The 21163-nt window shown below is 61.9% G+C and overlaps 4 protein-coding genes across 6 annotated transcripts; 3 read left to right on the top strand and 1 right to left on the bottom strand.

The window, feature by feature from the left end:
- Positions 1-169: 169 nt before the first annotated feature.
- On the bottom strand, positions 170-3585 carry LOC106852972 (ADP-ribosylation factor-like protein 3). Of its 3 annotated transcripts, none has more exons than XM_088174008.1 (7): positions 2882-3585; positions 2372-2515; positions 2166-2282; positions 2006-2056; positions 1075-1260; positions 911-992; positions 170-733 (listed from the first exon to the last, which is right to left on the bottom strand). In XM_088174008.1, the coding sequence occupies exons 1-6, from the start codon at positions 3257-3259 to the stop codon at positions 945-947; spliced, it is 924 nt and encodes a 307-aa protein (XP_088030134.1). In that variant the 5' UTR covers positions 3260-3585; the 3' UTR covers positions 170-733; positions 911-944. The 3 variants fall into 3 exon arrangements, with proteins under 3 accessions (XP_088030134.1, XP_088030133.1, XP_014731448.2); XM_088174007.1 differs by having other exon boundaries at positions 170-761; XM_014875962.2 differs by having other exon boundaries at positions 170-992.
- A 1297-nt stretch (positions 3586-4882) lies between these two features.
- RGS14 (regulator of G protein signaling 14) lies at positions 4883-12812 on the top strand. The gene is made up of 15 exons (XM_014875965.2): positions 4883-5015; positions 6481-6502; positions 7569-7723; positions 7825-7917; positions 8428-8571; positions 8723-8872; positions 9037-9157; positions 9244-9368; positions 9445-9648; positions 9753-9829; positions 9945-10071; positions 10347-10428; positions 10601-10659; positions 10870-10975; positions 11241-12812. The coding sequence occupies exons 1-15, from the start codon at positions 4971-4973 to the stop codon at positions 11468-11470; spliced, it is 1740 nt and encodes a 579-aa protein (XP_014731451.1). The 5' UTR covers positions 4883-4970; the 3' UTR covers positions 11471-12812.
- Positions 12813-14624: 1812 nt separating this feature from the next.
- SLC34A1 (solute carrier family 34 member 1) lies at positions 14625-18610 on the top strand. Its single transcript, XM_014875896.2, has 12 exons — positions 14625-14744; positions 14878-15060; positions 15430-15558; positions 15636-15779; positions 15889-16000; positions 16092-16287; positions 16485-16580; positions 16696-16795; positions 17018-17185; positions 17334-17450; positions 17603-17727; positions 17833-18610. Exons 1-12 carry the CDS (start codon positions 14639-14641, stop codon positions 18385-18387), a joined length of 2031 nt encoding a protein of 676 aa, XP_014731382.1. The 5' UTR covers positions 14625-14638; the 3' UTR covers positions 18388-18610.
- A 454-nt stretch (positions 18611-19064) lies between these two features.
- LOC106852923 (alpha-2Db adrenergic receptor-like) lies at positions 19065-20484 on the top strand. The gene has a single exon (XM_014875897.2). It carries the CDS (start codon positions 19317-19319, stop codon positions 20343-20345), a length of 1029 nt encoding a protein of 342 aa, XP_014731383.1. The 5' UTR covers positions 19065-19316; the 3' UTR covers positions 20346-20484.
- The last annotated feature ends 679 nt before the right edge of the window (positions 20485-21163 follow it).

Consider the following 21163-nt stretch of genomic DNA (forward strand, 5'->3'; position numbering starts at 1 on the left):
GGGGAACGGCGTCGGGAAGAAAGGGTTTGGGATGGGCCCGGAGAATGGCCTTGGGAAGAATGGCCCCGGGAATGGCCCCGCATGCCTCGCCAGGCCGCAGAGCAGCGGGTCAGCACCGCCGCAGCGCCACGGAGCAGTAAAGACAGGCCAAGGCAGTGTGGAGGTCACAGCAGCTTTATTGAGGGTCACAGGGCCGCCCCCGTCCCACTCCTACAGGTCTCCCCCATCCCTGGACGCCGTTGTCGCCACAGAGCAGAATCTCCCAGCCCTCCGGATGGGCACCTCCAGCCAGGCAACAGCAGCCCCGGCTGGGACACAATGCGTGTCCCAGCGGTAAAGGGACCCCTCGGTGGCACAGAGCAGCCCTACTGGCATGGGGCAAGGAGATCCCTCTGCTAGTGACTGGTCCTGTCTTTGTGCTTGTCCCAAGTCCTGTGCACACATAGGGACTCCTCTGGCCAGCAAGAGGTGCTGAATGAGGCTTTCTCAAGCCAGCTGCCACAGCTGGGGCAGCACCAGTCCCAGTCTGCGGGAGCACAGGGTGGGACAGCACTCGGGTGCCTGGCAGTGTAGCCAGTGCTGTATTGGGGTGCCCGGTGTGCCCTGGGCAGTGTGTGGGTCACAGCAGTCCCTGCGGGGTGTGACAGCAGTGTGGATGGACAAGTCCTGGGCAGGATCTCATGCTGGAGGTCTGCAAGCCCTCAACACGGTGGGACACGTGCTTCTCTCCAGGCTGCAAGGTAGATGGGGGTGTGAGGAGCCTGTGGAAGCCCAGGTGGCAGGGAGAGGGGAAGCCAGCTGATTAGTGGAAGGGTGGGTGGGAAAATCCCAACATGGCAGTCTGAGGCTCAGGGCCCAGCTGAGGCTTGGGGGGAGCCGAGGGACAGGGGGTTGGCTGTGGTGTAGGGACCTGCAGCTCAGTCCTGTCTGGCACTTTGCAGCTCTCACTTCTTCCTGTTCATGATCTGGCTGGAAATCCAGTTCATTCCATCCTGGAGAGAAGAAAGATGTCAGTGCAGGCAGGCCCTTGGCCCCTCTCCCAGCTGTGCAGAGCCCACAGGCCCCCATCTCTACCTGCACCCCTTCCCCAGACAGGGCTGAGCAGGCCTGGATCTGCCACTCCCGGTCCCGGTAGGTGTGGAGGCTCAGCCCTTCTGCGATTTCAGCTGCGGGTGCTGCAGTCACCAGGTCCTGCTTGTTGGCAAACACCAGCAGCGGGACCCCCGTGAGGTTCTCGTCCTCTGTGAGCTCTGCCAGCTCCTGCCAAGAGAGAAGCTTCTCCCAGGGCTGCTGCCCTACTCCACGGAGCTGCCCAGCATGGGCTGGACAACTCAGCCCTCCAAATGCCTCATCTCTTCTCTCTGGTGCTCGTTGCAGATAAGGAAATTGTGAGGTCTTGACATTCCAAGGGAGAGAAGCTCCCAAAGGAGCTTCACCTCCTGGAGCTCCATCAGCCCAGAAGCCACATGCAGGGCTACTTGAGGACTGAAGCCCTCCCAGCATTGAGGGCCCTGGGCAAAGGGTAGCTGCAGGAGGCTTCTGGCAGTCCCGAGCTGTCTGGCACACCCACACTGCCGTCTGGTGCCAGAACAGCCGGGGCTGGCACTTGGAGTCTCACCTTCCCCTCTCAGAGCTTCATTCCCAGGGTTTGCAGATGAATTTGTGACTTACAAACCTTTGTTTGGCCGTTTGGTGCTGGGAGAGTGTGATGAGGGCTAGGGACTAAGGGGTCATTTTCGCCAGGTACTGTCACCCCTGTGACAGCTGGGCATTCTTGGAGCATCCCAGCTCAGGGGGAGCTGCTGGGCCATGGAGTGGGGTATCTCTGCCGGCTGAAACACTGATCTTGAGCCTTCCCACACAGCTCTGGGGATTGCATGGACCACCCTGCAGTGCTGCCCCACAATTGAGAGCAACTTTGCTTTCCCCTCATCCCCAAAGAGCTGGTGTCGTACAGATCTGAGCACCAGGACCCCACAGCCACCCTTCACCAGGCCACTCATACCTGCCCTGTCTCCTCGAAACGCTTCTGGTCGGCACTGTCAATGACATAAATCTGCCGTGGGGACAAAAGGGACAGTCAGGGGCTCCTTCTTGCCTGGCTGCACAGCCGTTCTGTGGGGCCCGCACAGCATGCTAAGGGCTGGGGATGCTGCCCCACTCACCAGCAGGTCTGTGCTGCCCAGATACTTCTTCCAGTATGGGCGGATGGAGCGCTGCCCCCCGATATCCCAAACATTCAGCTTCAAACCGTGGGAGTGGACGCTCTTGATGTTGAATCCCTGCATGTGGACACAAACCCCGGCATCACCCAAGGGATGGGTGGGACCTGCACCCTCCGCTGCCTCCCGAGGCCCCCAGCAGCACCTACCTGTGTGGGGGTGATGGTGCTGACCTCCTCGGACGCCAGGTGCTTCAGCAGCGTCGTCTTGCCTGCGTTATCCAGCCCCAGCAGGACGATGCGGAGCTCCTGCTCCTGTGAACCCTTCAGCTTCTGGATGACAGAGAGCAGCCCCTGGGGGCAGGGGGTGCTAGAGGAGCCCTCTGGGGTGCTGGGTCACTGCAGAGCACCCTTGTTTGGGAGGGGGGAACTGGGCACACCGTTGGCTTTAGGTACCTTGTGTCTTTGGCCTAAGCGAGCACCAAGACCCAGCTCCCAAGATGTTCAGGCTCGGGGTGGCCCCACAGCAGATCTGCCCAGCCTCAATTCCCCCTTTCCCGGGTGTGCTATCCCAGCCCTGGACCACTCCCAGCTCCTGGGCAGGCCGAGGGGACATGCCCCAGGCACAGCCCTGCTCTGCCAGCCCTCCTGGCACCACCACTGAGAGCTGGTGCCGCACACCCCCCTGGAGCCGGTGGGATGTCACCGGACCCCGCTTACCTTCTGCACATCACCCATGGTCTGGGAGTCGCTGCAGCCCGCGGCACCGCCTGGGGAGCTGCCGGGGGCTCGTCCCCGGGGCCCGCCGGCGGGTGCGTGACTGGCATGCTCCCCCGTCCCCGGGGGAGGAAGAGGATTACGGGCTCCAGAATTAGCTGCTGTTCCTCCATTTACCCACAGCATTAAATAATGCCCTCGGCAAATCCTCCAGCCAGCTGTCGCCCCGCCGTTGCCTACCCACGGGATAAAGCAGGTCCCCCTAGGCTGGGGCACTGGGGCACAGGGCATCCCTCTCCCCATGGGGCAGGGGTCCCAGCCTGGGCGGATGTCGTGCCCAAGCACAGGGCTGACACAGCCTCCCACACTGGGATACCTCATGTTGAGGCAACACCAGTACCCACAAGCTGTCCCCTTGCAGGGTGGCAGGAGAAATTGCTGAGCCTGCTTGAGGCCACGTCAGCGACTGACTGCCACAGCTCCCTGCTGCTGCCCAAGGGAAACCACCAGGCCCTGGAGCAGGTTGAGGGCTGGGTTGTCAGCAGCTGGAGCTTGGGGATGACACAGGGCAGGAGTCCAGAGGGGCTCAGACACATTCCCCAGCAGCCCACGCCCAACCCAGGTGGGGTGAGGGGCTCATCTGTTCTCCATTTGGATTAAGTGCATTAATTAAGCAATGTCTTTGATTCCTGCATCCTGCAGTTCTGTCCTCAGATCAGGTTTCCCAGCAGAGAGGTTATCCTTGCGGTGAGGACCGTGAGTCACGCACTGTTGGAAAGACATTTTTATTTATAACTCTCGTGGCAAAGCCAAGCCAAACAACACAGCCACACTGACAAAGCAAAGGGGAGCAGCATGATCATCCCTCATCCCACTGCTGTTCCATGCTGTTCCATGCTGTGGCAGGGGGCAGAGGGGCAGCCAGAGGTGCCACCCTCTGTTCTCTCCACCCAGAAACCCTGCCAGGGCTGTGGCTGCTTGTGCTGTTCTGCTTTTTTGCCTGCTCATGGTGGGAAAGCTTCATTTTTTTCTGCATAGATTTGCACCCAACTTAATATTAGGGTTCTGCTTTTGATAGGTTAATCACCCACCTTATGTCCCCATTATTAGCATTTTTCTGAGCAGGTTGCCATGGTGCTCAGCGGTTTATCCTGCACCGTTAGTTACTGAGATTTCCTAACAAATAACCTAAAATATCCTCCACTGGTTTGTGGTTGCTGATCAACACGGAACCCCGGCCTTAGGAGATGGGCAAAACTGCTTAGGCATCAGTTTGGTGACTCCAAGCTGCACGTCCACTGCTCCTCTCTGCCAGGTTCTGCTGGCATGCACAGCACAGGCAGCCCTCCCCAAACGCTGGCCCTGGGGCCAGCCCCAGACCCTCTGTGACCAGGGCGAGTGGCACCAGGCTGGTGGCAGTGTGTGCTGGGCCTGTTGGTGTCCCCCTGCCCCTGCACCCCCCTTCCTTGGGATGATACAATAGCTGGGGGAAGCCCCCTCAGGCTGCCCAGGCTGCAGGGAGGGAGGACAACGGGGTGGTGAGCCCAGGGCAGCACGGGCATGCTGGCAATGGAGGCTGGGATGGGTTTGGGAACAGGAATGCAGATGGGGATGTGATCACGGATATAGACGTGGATGGAGACGGGGATGGGGATGGGGATGGAAACAGAGATGCAGATGGGGATGGGTTCACGAATGTGGATGCAGATGGAGATGGGGAATGAATGGGGAATGAATGGGATGGAGATGGGAAACAGGGATGCAGATGGGAATGGGATAACGGATGTGGATGCAGATGGAGACAGGGACGGGGGTAGGGGACGGAGATGCAGCGGCGCCGCGGCGGCTCCGGGCCCGGAGCTGCAGCCGGTGTCTGCCGGGGCGGTGCCGGCGGCGCGGGGCGAGCGGGCGGCCCCGCTCCCCCCGCTGCGGTCTCGGTTCCCATGGTGACACTTCCTGTGGGAGCCGAAAGCGGTAGTGTGGTAGTGCCGGGAGCGCCGGGCCGGGCCGGGCCGGGAGCCGCGCCGCCGGCCGGGGATGCTGCGGGGCCGCGGGCCGCGCCCCTAGCGCGCCGGGCCGGGCCGAGCCAGGGATGCAGGGCAAAGGAAAACTGCTGGTGGTCCACAACGGGCGCATGGTGAGTGCCCGGGGCGTCGGTCCCCATCCCCGGGGCGCCGGTCCCCATCCCCGAGGCGCTGATCCCATATCCTCCGGGATGCTGGTCACCATCCCCCGGGGCGCCGGTCCCCATCACGCGGGGTGCCGGTCTCCATCCCCCGGAGCGCCGGTCCCATATCCTCCGGGATGCCGGTCCCCATCCCCCGGGGCTGCCCCGCCCGGCGTGGAGCTCGGTACCGGGCAGGCGGATGATGTGCGGGACTGCGGACCGGACCGGGCGGGGGTGTGGAGTGGATAACGGGCAGACAGAGGGATGTATGGAGTCAGGAAACAGGCAGGCAGGAGGGTGTGGGGCTTCTCGGCAGGAAGGGCAGGATGGGTATCCAAAGCAGGCGGAGTTGTAGAGGGTTTGTCGGGCAGGCAGCAGTTCTGGGGCTGGGTAACAGGCAGGCAGGCACGTGTGGGGCTGGGCGAGTGAGCAGCACGGGTTTGTGAGGCTTGGACAGCGTTATAAGTGGGGATGCGTGGCACTGGGGAATGGACAAGCCGTGAGGGATGGGGATGGGGTCACAGGAATCGGCGGTGCCGGCGTTATGTGGGGCTGGGCGGCGCAGGCATGGCTGGGCTGTGTGGGTGTGGGCAGCAGGGATGGACGGGGAGGAGCAAGGAGCTGGCAAGACAGAGGGACGTGAGACTGGGGTAAGAGACATGGCGGAGGAATGTGGGGTGGGGTAGCAGGGAAAGGCAGGGGTGGGATAGGGGACCTGGGATGGAGACAGTCGGGGGTGTATGGGGTAGGCTGGGGGGCATGGGCCAGCTGGGTCAAGGACATCACTCTAATGTGGGCACCACTTCAGTGTGGCCCCAAGCGGGTGACGAGAGACAGAACCGTGCAGTGAGTGCGTGGCTGGGCTTTGGCTACAGAGGCTCTGCCCATCTCCCCGCTTGCTGTGGCTCCTTGGGTACTGCATCCCCTGCCTGGCATCTGGGGTGGCCCAGTGGGTGCTGCAGGACACGCTGTCCTGCTGTGCCTTGGGCTGGCAGCATCTGGTCTCTGCTTTTGGGCATCTGCCCTCCGGTAGCTCCAGGCTCCAAGGAAGGAGGGAACAAGCAGTTTGCCTGCCTGGGGCTGTGGTTCTCCTTCCTTCCCTCCCCTCCCCTCCTCCCCTCCTCTTCCTGTGTTGTGGAGGCTGCTTCTCTCCTCCCTGCTAGCTTGGGGTGGCAGGGTTACATCTGATATCATCTGCCCTTTCCCAATTGCTGGGCTGGCCCTAGGCCATGGAGAGGTAGGAGAAGGGCTGTACCCTCTTTGTAACTACTCACTGCTCCTGTGTCCTGCCTCTGCCACGGGGCAGGTAACACCAGAGCAGTGTTTGCTGACAGTGTCTCTTGCTCTGGGCTCAAACTGGGCTTGCCCTGCTGCTGCTGCCACTCCACCAGGCCAGCAGTAGCCCCTCTCACCTCTCTTCTTTCCACTCCCACAGGGCCCGGCCGTGTCGGATGGAGGTAAGGCTGCTCTATGCCCTGGGACAGGAGGCCAGCATCATCTTCAGGGGAGCGGGGAAGCCCACAGGGGCAGGAAGCCAGCAGACAGTGAGGTCCTGTGTCAGCACAGGTTGTGCCATGCGGGGGTGGCAAGGCCACCGCAGTGCAGGGCTGAGCCCTCTGCCCAGGACTGGGCACGTCCCCCCATCCCTCCCACCTGGCCCTTGGTGCCTGTCCCTCCTTTTGGCTGCTCAGCTGGCACTTTGGGGTGCTGGCAGCTGAGTGGCTTCTTTGGCCAAGGAGAACATGGGTACTAGCCAGCCCCAGATTCTCTGAGGGAGTCCGTCTGTCACTCTGACTGTGCACTGGATATCTCAGATGGTTTATTTAACTCTCTTGGCCCGAGTTATTTGTGGTTTAGACCACCAGGAAGATAAGTACAGGGAGCCTGGCAAAGAAGCAGCCTGACACACCTCTATTCCTGCCAGCTTTGCCAGGAGAGCACTGCTTCCATAACCTTACCTTCTCTTGCAAATGATCCCCTGATACTAGCTGCACACCAGACAAACCAGTTCCAAAGCTGGGGTTGCCCCTGGGAACTTCCATCTTTCTGAATTCATGGTCACCCTGGGTTTCCCCGAAGTGGGGTTTCTTCAGGGTTGAGAGCTGGAAATGACACTTGCTGTGCCCTCCACGTGCTTTGTTTGTCCCTCATCATGGCCAGAGGAATAGAGAAAATGGGTTCAGGCACCTCTGCCCATCTTCCAAGCTTCCCTACACTCTGTGTGCCCTCTGTGTCCCCTTCCACTCTGCTTTCCCTGCTGGCTGGGTGCCTTCCCCACGGGTTTTTTACCACCTGGGATGGGCACAACTGCCAGCACTGGCAGGGAGAGCTGCCATGCCAGGAAGTTCCAGCTGTGGCATCCTGGTGCTCAATCCTCCAAGGATGCCACCGTGATGCTCCTCATGTTCCCTATCCAGCACTCACCAGGTCCTGTCCAGATGGGGCAGATGGAGGGCTCCTGGTGCTGAGGGGTGACACCTGGGGACAGGGAGACAGCCAGAACTGACCCTTTTTTTTTCTCAGAGTTAAATGCTTCCCGGGCCCGTGGCAGCAACCACAGTGTGAACAGCCTGCCAGGCCCACCAGCCACGTGTGGATCCACACATGGCTCTGTGGTCAGCTGGGCTGAATCCTTCGAGACACTGCTGCAGGACCGTGTGGCCGTCACCTACTTCACTGTGAGTGTCACAGAGCTCAGTCCCTGCTCCCGTCCACTGCTGGACACCCACTGTCCCACAGCCACAGTGCCACCAGACCAGCAAATCTCTCTGCCCTGCAGGAGTTCCTCAAGAAGGAGTTCAGTGCTGAAAACGTCTACTTTTGGCAAGCATGTGAGCGCTTCCAGCAGATCCCAGCCAGTGACACACAGCAGGTACCAGCTCTGTGAAGCTTTGGTCACACAACTGCTGGGAGGGGCGTGGGCAGAGCTCTCCAGCCTGCATGTCCAGGAGTCCTGGCAGACCCCTTTTCTGGGGGCTGAGCAGTCTGGGGGCTCTTGCAGAAGGAATAAGGAGATGCATGTGATGTGCAGGTGAAAAGCCACAGCTGGGACTGCCTGCCCCACAGAGTGGGATGTGCTTCCCCAGCCCGGGGCTGCCAGAGGGTGGAGAGTGTTTCTAGGGGGATAAACAAAACCAAGGGCAGAGATAGACAGGGGATCATGGGGACAGAGCCAGGTGGCTGCAGGGGATGGTTCCTCCCTCAGGTTGTACCTCTATGGAGACACTGGTGTGTTGTGCCCAGAGCTTGGTCCTGAAGTCCAGGTCCTGGGGCAGGTTGGTTCTTCAGAGCTCAGGTGTCCCTGTGGGGTGAGCAGGGGGCTCCCCTGGTGTGGTATAGAGGAGAGGGTTGCTGGTCTCAGCCTGGCCTCCTGTTCCCTCAGCTGGCCCAGGAGGCACGGAGGATCTACGATGAGTTTCTCTCCAGCCACTCGGTCAGTCCTGTGAACATTGACAAACAAGCCTGGATTGGGGAGGACATGCTGGCCACCCCCTCCCCAGACATGTTTCGCATCCAGCAGCTCCAGGTATGGGCGTCCATCCACAGGATGGGGGGCTGTGGAACCACCCTGCATGTCACCCAGCATCACTGCTGTCACTATGGAACTGTGCCAAGGGGCAGTGGCCAGAGCCTGTAGGTGTGCAGGGGTCTTAAGCACACACATCCTCCCTTTCCAGATCTTCAACCTGATGAAGTTTGACAGCTACACACGTTTTGTGAAATCCCCACTCTACCAGGCCTGCCTGCGGGCAGAGAGCCAGGGGCAGCCCCTGCCTGACCTGCGGCCCCACTCCCGCAGCAGCAGCCCTCCTCCTGACCTCAGCAAGGTGAGTGAGGGGCAAAGAGGAATGGGGACATGTCCCCATGGTGCTGGGTCCTCTCCCTGCTTCTCAGCCCCAGGCTGGGGACAGACAAGCAGTTAGGGGACCAGGGAAAGGGAAGGGGAGACCTCAGGTGTTGCCATGTTGAGATGCTGCTCAATTCACCCCAGAAGTCGAAACTGAAGCTGGGCAAGTCCCTGCCACTGGGCGTGGAGACCGCGGGCAGTGGTGCCAACCGCAGCCCTCACCGCTCCTTCAGGAAGGCAGAGCGGCGGGAGCCGTCCTGGGCAGGTGGGTGCTGTGCTGAGCAGGACAGAGGGGCCACGCCACCCTGAGGGGTGTTCACGTCCCCACCACCATCCCTCTGTCTGTCCTAGAGGGGGGAGAAGGCAGCAGGAGTGCCATGCTATGGCGGGAGTCCCAGGGCTCACTCAACTCCTCAGCCAGCCTGGACCTGGGCTTCTTGTCCTCGGCCAGCACAGCTGCCAGCCCCTGCACAGAGGTGAGTCGGCACCATGCCAATCCCACGGCACCACGCTGCCACTGGCTGGGCTCATCCTACCACGTCCCTCCTTCAGGGCCAACAGAAGAGCCTGGGGGGCAGCGAGGCAGAGCTGCCAGCCAAGCCCATGAAGTACTGCTGCGTGTACCTGCCCGACGGCACGGCCTCGCTGGCCTCTGTCCGGCCCGGCCACTCCATCCGGGACATGCTGGCAGGGATATGTGAGAAACGTGGCTTCAGCCTCCCCGACATCAAGGTCTTCCTGGTGGGGAATGAGCAGGTAGGGCAGGCAGGGGGGAGCAGGGGTTCTGCTAGCCAAACCATCCCTGTGCTGGGACCACATGCCACTCTGCTGGCTCTGTCCTGATGGTTTGACTTTTGCAGAAACCGTTGGTGCTGGACCAGGAGTGCTCCGTGTTGGCAGACCAGGAGGTGAAGCTGGAGAACAGGATAAGCTTTGAGTGAGTAGAGCCGATGCTGTTGGCCATCCACAGTGCCTCAATCCCAGTCCCCCAGGCAGTCCCAAGTGCCCTGGCTCTGCTCCTGCCTGCAACAACCTCTTCTCCCCCTCTGCAGCCTGGAAATCTCCTCCCTCAGCAAGACCATCCGCATCACAGCCAAGTCAACCAAGCGCATCCGGGAAGCGCTGCAGCCCGTGCTGGGCAAGTACGGCGTGAGCGTGGAGCAGGCACGGCTGAGGAGGGTGAGGCACGGCCAGCCCCTGTGGTCTGGGATACCCCTGGGTTTGGGGCTCGGGCCAGGGGATGCTGGCTCTGAGCAGGTGGTGGGGAGCAGCAGTGTGTGCTGGGGGCAGCCTGTGGGCTGCTAGAATCACTGTTTTTGGGATGAGCTGTGACAGCCCACTGTGTGAAGGGAGGGACCAGTGGGTGTTGCCTGTGCTGGCCCAGTGGGGCCTGGCCAAGCAGGTCCTCAGCCTGGCTGCCTTTCCCGTGACACTGGCTGCTGTTCCTGTTGCAGCAAGGTGAGCCAACCACCCTCGACTTAGAGAAGCTGGTCAGCACAGTGTCTGCTCAGAAACTTGTCTTGGAAACACCAGCAGGTAAAGTGTCCTCCCTCCCAAACAATGTCCCCTCAAGCTCTGAAGAGCACTCAGAGTCAGGCTGTTTTCTGCTGGCCATGGCTCCTGCTCCCTGGGACAGGGTCCATCCTGTCACTGGCTGGGCCAGGACCAGGATGCTGGAATGGGGCACTGAGCCTCACTTCCCTTGCAGACGTGCGAGTGATGGGGAGTGCTGAGGCTGCAGCTGCCCCCTCTCCGTTCCAGAGTGAGGTGAGCATAAAATCCCTCCAGCCCTGATCAGAGATGCCCTCACAGCTGCTGTCATTGTCCACATGGAAGCTGGGCCCTCTGTGGCCCCAGCACTTGCCACAGGGCTGGGCAGAGGGTGCCATAGCCAGGCTGTGGGAGGGTGATGGGGACACAGCCCAGGGGAGTGCTGCCTCCTTGCCCCACAGCTGAGGCCTGGGCTGCTCATTGCAGGAGGGAAGCCCAACAGGAGCAGAGCGGTGGGAGGGGCCCTCCTCCTTCTCCAGGCCACGGTGTTCAGCTGCCATGAACCTCAACCGCCGCACATACGACCTGGAAGGTGAGACCTGGCGTGTCTGAATCCTGAGGGGTTGGGGCAAAACACAGGCTGAGGGAGGCAGAGCCCCTGGTGTGCTGGGGATGGGTGCAGGGTCCCATGAAGCTGGGAATGGGCTGTGGAGTCTTGGGATATGGGTTGGAGCAGGGAGAAGGTGCAGGTGCTGTGCCTGGGACACGTTCAGGGTCATATCAGGTGGAGAGGGCAGCTGAGGTGCTAGGACAAAGCCCCAGTGCCTGGCTCAGGTGCATGACCTGCATTTCCCCAGGGCTGGTGGAGCTGCTGAACCGTGCCCAGAGCTGCCGGGCCAACGACCAGCGTGGGCTGCTCTCTAAGGAGGACCTGGTCCTGCCTGACTTCCTCCAGCTCCCTGTGCGGGACAACAGTGCCTGTGAGGGGTCAGATCAACCCAATGCCCCTCAGGCTGGCTCCAAGGAAAGCAGCTGCCCTCAGGAAGAGCCTGCTCTGGCTCAGCCTTCGTTGGACCACAAGCTCTGATGAGTCCTGCTGCACGTCCACACCCGGCATGTGGCACCCCCAGGCCATGCTGGGATTCAACAGGGGCCCAACAGCCCCTGCCCTGCACCGCTGACACTGCCTGGACTGCAGATTCATCCACGTCCTGTCCCAAACTGTTGTGTCGTGTCGCTGTGAGTGGCTGAGCAGCTGCCATGCCCCTCTGTGGGGCCACATCCCGGTGCACATCAAGGGAATCCTGTACATAGTTTGAACCCTCGTTGCAAAGCACTTTGCAACGTCCCGTGCATGCCTGGCACTGTCCTGCCCAGTGCCTCTGCCTGCAGCAGAGCTGCCTGCCCAGCACATCCTGCCTGTGTTGGGCTGACACAGCCCCCCTTATTGTTTGGGTGGGGGAAGCTCCCTTCCAGCTGAAGGGTGTGCAGGATAGACAGGGTGGGTGGGGAGGAAAGGCAGGCTCCAGTCCTGAACTCCCGTGCTGTGGGCAGGCAGGGTCAGGAGAACGTGTCCCCAGAGCTCAGAGCCAGATCCAGTCCCTGGCCCCGTGGGAACAGGGCTGCCCTGTTGTTGATTTGCAAGTCCACCCTTCCTGGGGAGGGTGAGCATGGCCCTGCCAGGCTGTGCCCCGGGCAGGTTTTTACGTCTACATTGCGTGAGCGTGGCCTGATCCTGCCATAGTAGCAGTGCTTGGAGCAGTGCACATGGTTCCTGCCCCGGGCAGACAGAGGCAGAGCCAGCAGATGGTGCCAAAAAAACCTTCCTCCTCCCCGCCGGAGATCCTGCGTGGGTGGCTGCTGAGGGACACGCAGGAGCAAATCTCCAAATTCCCCCTGCCCCATCCCCACTGGGGCTGTGGGACGGCTCTGCTTGGTGCCTGAAAATTGCAGCACCCTTGGGTGCTGAGCACCTCAGCCTGGTGTGCAGGTCCCCAGCGTGTGCCCAACCTGTTATTCCTGCCAGTGGCTGCGCTGGGCTATAGCCTTGAGCCTCAATCTGCCAGTCCTGGCTGTGTGCTGCTGGTCCCCATGCCCAGCAGCCTGGTGTCCCCAGAAGTCCCAGACAGAATCTGCAATGGAGATATTCCCCCAACAGCAGCCAGGAGATCCTGCCACACTCCATACGTGCCAGAGCCCTTCCTGGCTGTGCCTTGGGTAACCACTCCATCATCACTGCCTGGCCAGAGGCAGAGGGGTGACCCAGGGCACCCAGGCTTGCCCAGAGATAGGGGCATGGCCACCCAGCCCTATGCTGCCACAGCCAGCTGCAGCCTTGTGGCCTTAGTCAGAGCCCCCCTGTATCTCTGTGATGCTGCTCAGTTCTCTCTGTGGTGTGGAACCAGGAGAAATAAAGAGCATTGCCTGGATGTGTCTTTCTTTCCTTCCTCTGTCATCAAGGCTGGATGTCCCCTCAGCAGCAATGTCCCCTCAATCCCCCTCTCCCACATGGAGCCCTCCCAGGGCCATGGTAGAGCTGGGGCCAGCCCTGGGCTCCAGTGCCACCCTGGCTGGCAGCAAGGGGCAATACCAGGAGCTTGTTTACCCAGCACTGCTGATGGAGTCGGGGAAGCTGCAGGGCCGACATGGCCAAGGACTTCAGCCCCAGCCCTGTCAATGAGTGACAGCCAGAGCTGCCAGGGCCTCACTGGGTTAATGATTGTGGGGGCAGCTGGCCAAGAGCCCCTGGGCACGGGGCAAGTGCGGACATCAGCCAATGCACACTGGAGGCACCCCCTGGGACAGAAGGATCCCCAGGGAGGCAGGACAAGTCTCCTGCTGTGGCACCTCTTGGGGATTCAGCTCCATCAGTCTGTGACTCAGTGGAGGTGGCTCAGTGATACTCCAGCAGTGGCACAGGTGTCCCCAGGCTGCCCATGGAGTACCCAAGGGATCTTCCCTTGTTCTGCCCGTACATTTGCACCTGGCTCGTCATGATGATGGGTTTTGGCAGTGCTTAATCCTGGGGAAATAGGGATGTGGCAACTGAACACCTCTTTGTGCTCACTCCCACAGGCACAGGGATGGAAGAGCCTTTGGCCACTGTCTGTTCCCTGGACAGTTGTGGACACAAGCTTGCTGGGTGTTCTGTGGGTGGATGGAAACTTGGCTGGAGGTGTGTAAGCAGCAGGTAATGATAAACAGGGCTGAGGAGGTGATGACAGCAGCATTGGCCTCACTCCTCTCCTGCTCGCCCATCGCACATGCTGGGGAGATCTGGTGCCAGGGAAAAATAGACTCTGCCCCACGCAGCCCTCTCAGCACTGCTGGCTGCCCCACACTGAGCTGCTGGCATAAGCAGAGCCTAGCTGCATGCCACCATCACCACCAGTGGCAGGACATGGGGATCACACTGGTATTGGCATCACCCATCTCCAATACCCTGGGAGTGAGGACACTGTGCCCCGGGCAGAGCTGGGTCCCTCGTGGCTGATGCTGCGATGGCACTGAGTGCTTGATGTGTGCACGGCCTCACCTCTGGTTTGTGATGCCCCAGCAGCACCAGCACCAAGCCCTTCTCCTCCTCCTCTTCCTCTCATGCACTGGATGAACCACCTGGCACCAAATGATGAAGAGCTGAGGCTCCTCCAGCATCAGCTCTCGGGCACTGTGGCTCCAGCTGTGCCCTGGCTTTGCTCATCCCAGCAGCAGCTGCTGCTCACCCAGAGCCCGGGCAGGCGAGGTGGGGAGTGCCAGGGCGCGGTACCCCGGGGGCAAGTGCCCCATCCCACCCCGGGGCCGCAGCTGACGCGGGATGTGGTGGGGGTTACCCATTAACTGCAGGAATTTCTGGGGAGGAGGTGAGCAGCGAGCGGAGGCGAGGGGCAACGCGGGGCTCCTTAGACTTTGCTCTTGGCGTGTGTATAAAGGGCCGTGGTCACCCACGGGCCACTTCGCTGGAGGGACGCCTGGATGTGGTATGAGGAAGTGGCATTGCCCTGAGTGCCCGGCCAGCCCCAGGTGAGCTGGGCCCTGGGCAGGAGGAGTCCCCTTCCTGCCTGCCCTGCCTGCCCTGCCTGTCCTTTGGGAGCTCGCTGGGGTGGCACAGCAGCAGCTGGTGGCCCAGGGGACCAACAGATGATGGGATGGTGCTCCTCAGTGGTGCCAGCGCTGCAGAGATTCGGGGGGACGTAGCAGTGGGTGCAGCACAGCTGTGGTGACACACAGCCACCTCTGCTCAGCCTCAGCAGGAGCGATGCTGCCTTACCGGACGGAGAGCCCGGTCCTGCCTGGTCGCTGCCCGGTGCGGGGAGGAAGAGTTGTGCACGGGCCACAGTTTGCCTACTGCCCCAGCCCCCAAGGTAGGTGCCCCCATCCCTCCTCCTCCTCCTCTTCCTCGCCTGGCTCAGCTCTGCTCCTGGCAGCGCTAGGCTCTCCTCTGCAGGGAGGTCCCTGCAAGGACAGGGCTGTAACGTAGGTGTCCTCTCTCCCCAGCTCTGCACCGGCTGCCAGGTGCCCACACCTGCCCTTTCACTGTCAGTGCTGTTCCTTGCCCTGACCATGGCTTCCCCTGCCCTGGCTCCCCGGGCCGCCTGCCCGAGGGCCGGGAGCGCTACGAGCTGGACGCGCTGTCCTGGCAGGGGCACCGACTTGGCTTGGACGAGCTGCAGAGGCCAGGTGACACCCCATGGGTGGTAGGGGTCTCACTGCACTTGGGCTGGGGAACACCCCAGAGACCTGACACTGGCACCTGGGGCACTTGGGGTGCCAGGACTGTCGGGTGCCAGGGTGGGAGGGGAGTGCCGGTAGAGAGACCCTCAGCATCCTGGGGTGACGTGGGAAGAGCTGAGGGACAATGGGGCGGATGACACAAGGCACTCCAAGGTGGGAAGAGATGGAAGGAAGGGACCCTAGGACTGGTGGCATAGCTGGGGACATAAAGCCCTGTGCTGCCAGGAGCCATGAGAGTGGCATAAGGCTGTAGAAGTCTGGGGAGCCAGGGCCATGCCACAGCAGGAGTTTAACACTCTCTCTTGTCTTGCACAGAGCTCGGGTGCTGGGCCAGGGTCCAGTCCTTCTGTGTCTCCCTTCTAAAGGTGCCCCTGATGTTTGGGTTCCTGTACCTCTTCGTATGCTCTCTGGACGTGCTCAGCTCTGCCTTCCAGCTGGCTGGAGGTAGTAGGGTTGCAGGGATGCCTGGGAAACTGGTGGCACTGGCAGTGCCAGCAGCCTGCACTCACATTCTCTTACAGGCAAGGTGGCGGGGGACATCTTCAAGGACAACGCCATCCTCTCCAATCCAGTGGCTGGGTTGGTGGTGGGCATCCTGGTGACCGTGCTGGTGCAGAGCTCTTCCACCTCCACCTCCATCATCGTCAGCATGGTCTCCTCAGGGTGTGAGTGTGCCCATGAGGCTCCTGGGGACCTGAGGCTGAGGGAGAGGATGGCTGGATGGGGTCACCTTGAGCTGGGCCATGCAAGGCTAGCAGGTTTCTCTGTCCCCAGTGCTGGAGGTGCGCTCTGCCATCCCCATCATCATGGGCTCCAACATCGGCACCTCGGTCACCAACACCATCGTGGCCCTCATGCAGGCTGGTGACCGCAGTGAGTTCAAACGGTGAGAGCTGGATGGCTCAGAGGACACTTTTGGGGCTGGGGGCTGCTCCTCAGGACCACCTCATGCCAACAGGCTCCTTCATTCTGCACAGGGCCTTCGCCGGTGCCACGGTGCACGACTGCTTCAACTGGCTGTCAGTGCTGGTGCTGCTGCCGCTGGAAGTGGTGAGTGGGTACCTGCACCACGTCACCCGCCTGGTTGTGGCCACCTTCAACATCCGCAGTGGGAAAGATGCCCCCGACCTACTGAAGATCATCACAGAGCCCTTCACCAAGCTCATCATCCAGGTCTCCTCAGCTGTTATGTTTGCCAGTGTGGTATGCCCCAGGCTGTTGGTGATGTCTCCAGCATTGTGTCCCTTTGATGGTGGTTGTATCCAAGTGTCCCAAGGCTGGCAGTGGTGTCCCTATGCCAGTGAAGATGTCCCCAGCCTGTGGGCACTGCTAGCCCCCAGGTGCCCTCTCCAACATGTGTGTTGTTGCAGCTGGACAAGTCTGTGATCACGGGCATTGCAACAGGGGACGAGAGCCTGCGCAACCGGAGCCTCATCCGTGTCTGGTGTGGCCCTGCATCCCCACAGGTGAGGGGTCCAGGGCCCTGCTGGGGCCACCAAACAATCCCACAGAGGATGAGTGGTGGGCAAGGGCCGGCTGAGGACACTGTAGAGCCAGCTGTAGCCCACCTTCTCCCTGCAGATGGCCACTGTGGGGCTCGGGCCCCCCTCAAACTGCACATCCCCCGGGCACTGCAGCACTAAGGGCGTCGAGATCCTCCACAACGTCACCAGGCAGAAGTGTGAGTGGATGTAGAGGGCTTGGGCAGGGCTGGGGCATGGGGCTGGGGGAGGTGCAAGTGGGGCTGGGGGTTGTACATGTGATGGAGAAGTGCTGGAGTCCTGATGTGGGGTAAGGCTGGGAGATGTTGCACTGGGGTCCAGGTGTGGGGTTGTCTGTGGGGCAGGTTTGTGAGCAGGGCCGGGCCAGCCCCAGCCCCTTGCCCAGCCGTGCTGTGGGGCAGGTGAGCACCTCTTCACCGACACACCACTGCCTGACCTGGCCGTGGGGCTGGTGCTGCTGGCCGGGTCCCTTGTCGTGCTCTGCACCTGCCTCATCCTCCTGGTCAAACTCCTCAACTCCCTGCTCAAGGGGCAGGTGGCCAAAGCCATCCAGAAGGTCATCAACACTGGTGAGTAGGATGGGGACCACATGCCACATGGCCACCCATGCCCATCTCCACCTGCCATCCTCAGACCTGTCCCTGGCTACCTCTGACACCCAACTCTGACGTGTCCATGCCCATGTCCCTGTTTGTGTCCGTGGCCATGCTGTGGCAGACCTCCCACACCCGCTCAGCTGGCTCACCGGGTACTTCGCCATGGTGGTGGGTGCTGGGATGACCTTCGTGGTGCAGAGCAGCTCTGTCTTCACCTCGGCTATCACACCCCTGATTGGTGAGTCCCAGCCATTCCTCATCCCTTGACATGTGCCATCCCCTGGCCTGTGGGTGCTAAAGCAGAGGGACAAAAGAAGCTGTGCCTCCTTGGGAGGGCATGGGGATGGTACTGCCAGGAACGATGGGATGGACAGAGTGCTTCTCCTACAGGCCTAGGGGTGATCAGCATTGAGCGTGCCTACCCACTGACCCTGGGCTCTAACATTGGCACCACCACCACTGCCATCCTGGCTGCCCTGGCCAGCCCGGGGGACAAGTTGGCCAGCTCCTTCCAGGTACAGTCAGCCCGGAGCCATGACTGGGCTGGATGGGGTCACCAGGCACAGCAGGAGCTGGGGGAAACCCACGTGCCCAGCCTGATGAGGATGCCATCCTCGCAGATTGCTCTGTGCCACTTCTTCTTCAACATCTCGGGCATCCTGCTGTGGTACCCACTGCCCTTCACCCGCCTGCCCATCCGCATGGCCAAGGCGCTGGGCGAGCGCACAGCCAAGTACCGCTGGTTTGCCGTGCTGTACCTCATCGTCTGCTTCCTCCTGCTGCCCTCCCTCATCTTCGGCATCTCCATGGCGGGCTGGCGAGCGCTGGTGGGGGTGGGCGCGCCCTTCCTCGGCCTCCTCTTCTTCGTGGGGCTGGTGAATGCGCTGCAGGCACACAGCCCCGGGCGCCTGCCCAAGTGGCTGCAGACCTGGGATTTCCTCCCCGCCTGGATGCACTCGCTGCAGCCCCTGGACCGCGTCATCACCCAGGTCACCCTGTGCTGCACCGACCGCTGCCGCAGCCCCGAGGGCTGGGAGGAGCACGAGGGGGCTCCCCGCGACAAGGCCAGGCTGGGGCTGGACAACCCTGCCCTCTCCTACCCCGAGGAGATGCCCAGCCCCACCATGCGGGTGGGCTCCCCTCGCCCGCTCCCACACGGTGCCACACGGCTCTAGCTGGCAATGCACACCAATGATGCTCCTGTGGCCGCTGGTGTCCACCATCCCTGCTCAGCTGGTGTCTAATAAAGAGGGTGCGCCCATGCCCCTGTGTGTGTCTCTTTCGGTCCTCCCTCTGCAAGCCCTGCTGCCACAGGTACCTCATATCCACCATGCTCCCCGTTTCCCACACATCATCATTGCTCAGCCCAGCTGGTGCTGGGGACACACCAAACACTCGGCTCGTGCTGTGGGGCACATGGTGATGATGCCACAGCTAAACCCCGAGGTCTGTAGCCGCCCCTACTGAACTGTCACAGGCAGCATCTTCTTTCCCCTGCCTCGTCCCCAAAGGGCTGAGCTGACAGGGTCCATGGTGCCCCACGTGTGCCACAGCAGCATATCAGTGAGTGAGACACAGCACGGGGCAGCCAAGCAAGGTCCAGAGCTGCTGCTGGGCTGGGATCAGCAGGATGATGACTCGGCATGGCTGGGCAATGCCCCTGCACCACCAAGCACCCTGGCACCCGTGGCTGGAGCCCTCCTGCCATGGTGACCCTGAAAGTAGCCCTTTAAGTGGCAATAACAGCTTCTCCCACTGCCCACAGATGTTTGGGTTCCTGCCAGTGATATTGGCCCACCCTTCCCTCCCTCCCTCCCTCCTTCCCGCCCGCCCTCCTCCGGACTGGGACCAGCAGAGCCAGCAGCGCTGCCGTGGGAGCCTCTCTGTGTTCCCTGCACCGCCGCTGTCCCGCATGCCCAGCCGGGCAACCACTGGGTCAGGACGACCTCGCCACCAGACCGGGTCAGTGCAGGAGTGGTGGCAGCCGGGAGAACCCCCCAGGGACTCAGCGATGCTGGGGCTGCACCCGCAGCCGCTTCGGGACCGGTGAGCAGGGTGGGGGAAAGCCCCATGGGGCTTCATCTGCTTGAGGGGCCGGGCCAGCATGGAGCCAGCCAGCGCCCTTCCCAACACCTCCGGTAACAGCAGCGGCACCAGCAGCGCCCCACACTCACCCGCAGCCACGGGGCTCATCCTGCTGGCTGCCCTGTCCGTCCTGCTGGCCACACTGGTGGGCAACGCTCTGGTGGTGGTGGCCATCTCCACCAGCCGGGCACTGCAAGCCCCACAGAACCTCTTCCTTGTGTCCCTGGCCTCAGCAGACATCCTGGTGGCCATCCTCGTCCTGCCCTTCTCTCTGGCCAACGAGGTGATGGGCTACTGGTATTTTGGTGGGCTGTGGTGCAGCCTGTACCTGGCGCTGGACGTGCTGCTCTGCACTGCATCCATCGGGCACCTCTGTGCCATCAGCCTCGACCGCTACTGGGCCGTCACACGGGCGGCACGGCTCAACCTGCGCCGCAGCCCGCGGCGGGTCAAGGGCATGATCGGGGCAGTCTGGGCAGCTGCTGCCCTGGTGGCACTGCCACCGCTCCTGCGGCCACGGCCAGGCGGGCGGGAGTGCCAGCTGAGCCAGGAGACCTGGTACGTGCTGGCCTCCTGCGCCGCCTCCTTCTTCATCCCCTGCCTCGTCATGGTGGCTGTCTACTGCCGCATCTACCGCCTGACCGCCCGGCGGACAGCTGCCCTGCTCGCTGCCCGCTCCCCACACCCTGCCAGCGGTGATGCAAAGGTGTCAGGAGTTGGGATGCCGGGATGGCGGCACCGGAGCCAGCACCAGAGCGTGTTGCTGTGCCGCCGGCGGCTGGTGCGTGCACGGGAGCGGCGCTTCACTGTTGTGCTGGCTGTGGTGATGGGCGCTTTCGTGCTCTGCTGGTTCCCCTTCTTCTTCACCTATAGCCTGGGGGCTCTCTGTGGGCAGGGTTGCCACATCTCCAAGCCCCTCTTCAACTTCTTCTTCTGGATCGGCTACTGCAACAGCAGCGTCAACCCCCTCATTTACACCCTCTTCAACCGGGACTTCCGCGCTGCCTTCCGCCGGCTGCTCGCCGTCCCACACCGGCACCGCACTTAGGGACCCATCGGGACACCAGGGACGTGGCTCCCAGGCCTGCTCAGCGTTCATGCCACCACAGACCCCGGATGGCAGTGCCAGTGTGAAGCTCGAGGTGCTTCTGGAAATGCAGGATTGAATAAAATGAGACCAAAGCCTGTGCCTGGGGCTGGGGTCTGCCTTCAGGGAGTCCAGAAAGTGGCACCAGCTGCCAGCACCTTTTGTGACCGGCATCACCCCACACGTATGCCTTGCAGCAGTGGTGGTGACAACCGCTGTAGCAGCTCCAGTGAGTACCAGCCCTCCCCACTCTCAGATGAATGTCTGTGTCCTCCAGCACTCTCTTGTGCAGGGGATGGATCCCATCCACAGACCCAGCTGCTGTGAGGAGACAAAACCCTCCATGTGGCAGCATCACCAGAACTGGGCTGAGCTGGTTGTGCCACCACAGCAGCCCAGTCCAAGCCCTGTGCCTCTCTGCCAGGGCTGTCCCCTCTGGGAACATGCCAGCTGTGCTATGGGGGCTCTGTGAGGGCACACACGTACCCAGAGCGGGGTACAAGGGTTGCAGGTCTGGTGTGGAACACTCCACATCCTGTTAGGGAGCTGTACTGGGATCTTGCTGCAGGAGGGAAAGGAGGAATGATATCCCAGTGCCGGAAAGGCCATTGTCCCTTGGGAGAGTGTCAGAGATGGGATCGCATGGGAACAGGCTCCGGCACAGCCTGACGTGCAAGAGGCCACAGAGGCAGCTGTGGGGCGAAGACCCGGGGGCAACCACATCCCCTTGGGGGGCAGAAGCCGCCCCATACCCACCCTGCCTGGCTGCCTGCCTCGCT

Source organism: Sturnus vulgaris, chromosome 15 (assembly GCF_052056855.1).
Source record: "Sturnus vulgaris isolate bStuVul1 chromosome 15, bStuVul1.hap1, whole genome shotgun sequence".
Taxonomy (NCBI): domain Eukaryota; kingdom Metazoa; phylum Chordata; class Aves; order Passeriformes; family Sturnidae; genus Sturnus; species Sturnus vulgaris.

Excerpts from the sequence above, each read along its gene's own strand:
- LOC106852972 (XM_088174008.1), bottom strand. The coding sequence starts at position 3,259 with ATGAGGTATCCCAGTGTGGGAGGCTGTGTCAGCCCTGTGCTTGGGCAC. Across the intron at positions 2,516-2,881 it reads CCATGGGTGATGTGCAGAAG|GGGCTGCTCTCTGTCATCCA; the intron begins GTAAGCGGGGTC and ends CCCTGCCCCCAG. Across the intron at positions 993-1,074 it reads TGTCTGGGGAAGGGGTGCAG|GATGGAATGAACTGGATTTC; the intron begins GTAGAGATGGGG and ends TCTTCTCTCCAG.
- RGS14 (XM_014875965.2), top strand. The coding sequence starts at position 4,971 with ATGCAGGGCAAAGGAAAACTGCTGGTGGTCCACAACGGGCGCATG. Across the intron at positions 9,158-9,243 it reads GCGGGAGCCGTCCTGGGCAG|AGGGGGGAGAAGGCAGCAGG; the intron begins GTGGGTGCTGTG and ends TGTCTGTCCTAG. Across the intron at positions 10,072-10,346 it reads AGCAGGCACGGCTGAGGAGG|CAAGGTGAGCCAACCACCCT; the intron begins GTGAGGCACGGC and ends TTCCTGTTGCAG.
- SLC34A1 (XM_014875896.2), top strand. The coding sequence starts at position 14,639 with ATGCTGCCTTACCGGACGGAGAGCCCGGTCCTGCCTGGTCGCTGCCCG. Across the intron at positions 14,745-14,877 it reads CTACTGCCCCAGCCCCCAAG|CTCTGCACCGGCTGCCAGGT; the intron begins GTAGGTGCCCCC and ends CTCTCTCCCCAG. Across the intron at positions 15,780-15,888 it reads CAGCATGGTCTCCTCAGGGT|TGCTGGAGGTGCGCTCTGCC; the intron begins GTGAGTGTGCCC and ends CTCTGTCCCCAG.
- LOC106852923 (XM_014875897.2), top strand. The coding sequence starts at position 19,317 with ATGGAGCCAGCCAGCGCCCTTCCCAACACCTCCGGTAACAGCAGCGGC.